The 1,143-nt window shown below is 51.9% G+C and overlaps 1 protein-coding gene across 1 annotated transcript in view; it reads left to right on the top strand.

Moving 5' to 3' along the window:
* The window catches only part of DDX42 (DEAD (Asp-Glu-Ala-Asp) box helicase 42), a gene marked incomplete at its 5' end in the record, with an annotated part of 9,741 nt that extends 9,417 nt beyond the window's left edge, over positions 1–324 (top strand). The window contains one exon of the mRNA XM_009070234.1: positions 80–324. Within this exon, the coding sequence (XP_009068482.1) occupies positions 80–324 (245 nt within the window). The remainder of the gene's footprint in view (positions 1–79) is intronic.
* Positions 325–1,143: the final 819 nt, after the last annotated feature.

The raw sequence follows: 1,143 nt of genomic DNA, 5'->3' as shown, positions 1-1,143 counted from the left end.
GGAGAACTTGGTGGCCGTGGAGACTTTGGAGGTGGCCGTGGAGATGGTTATGGAGATGGAGGCCTCCGTGGAGATGGAGGTGGTCGCTACAATGACCTGCAGCGCCACGGGGAAAGTGTTGGTGGCCGCCACAGTGACCCTTACCGCGACAGCCACCGCCACGGGGACATGGGCACAGGGAACCGCAACAACGGCGACAGCAGGAACAGCACCGAGAGCAGGAACGGGGACAACAGGAAGGATGTCACCAGCCGAGACAACAAGACAGATGGGTTTGCTGTCCCAGAGCCCCCAAAGCGCAAGAAGAGCCGATGGGACAGTTAAGAGCTGTGGTTTCACGGCCTGGAATCGCTGCAGGTAGTGTTGTCTCTTTTTTTTTTCCCCAGAGGATTTCTCGGGGGGTTTGGGAACTGGTTGCTGAGCTGCTGGGGGAGCAGAAGGAATCCACGTGGACCCTCCAGAGCAGCACATCTGCCACAGACTCACTCTGATGCTGTGCACACACAACGCTTAGGCAAGGAAATCATTCTGATAAAGCTCCCTGGGTTCTGCTTGAAACAGTACTCGAGTGACTCTGCTGGATTTAAACATCTTCTTGGCAAGAAGAAGCTGTTTCATGTCCTTGGAACATTGAGGAACTGTTGTCCATAGAAGTATGAATTAGTCTTTTCTTAACCAGCGTTCACCTTTACAAGCCAGTCCAGTCCACCTAGAGATGCTCAGGACTCTCCTGTTAGACATTAATCTCAGCAGTTTGGTCAGTGTGGTGAGTTCTTCCCCCATCTCCCTTTCACGTGTTCCCTGATTCCCAAATCATTTGGCCTCCAGGTTTTGCCCCTTCCTTCTCTCTCCATCCCCTGAGAACGGATCCATTGGCATTGCTGAAGGTGAGATGGAGCGAGTCCATTTTTCTCTCCCTTTTATTTTCATGAGACTGTTGGAGAGATCCTTCTCCAACCCAACGAGCCACAGGTTCCCATGTAGTGTAGGTTGGACTCCCTGGCATTTTTGTGGTCAGTACATCAATCCTAATCCCATTGCCCAGGTTTTTTTTACATCTGGAAGAACCTCTTTCCTAGTCCCCTTCATTCTGGTGGAAGCTGCATAGCAATCCTGTCTCTCTGCTGTGCCTATGCACCCTCT

This window comes from Acanthisitta chloris, unplaced genomic scaffold (assembly GCF_000695815.1).
Source record: "Acanthisitta chloris isolate BGI_N310 unplaced genomic scaffold, ASM69581v1 scaffold23362, whole genome shotgun sequence".
Lineage (NCBI taxonomy): Eukaryota > Metazoa > Chordata > Aves > Passeriformes > Acanthisittidae > Acanthisitta > Acanthisitta chloris.
Note: the sequence above shows the minus strand (reverse complement) of the source record. Positions and strands in the feature narration are given on the sequence as shown.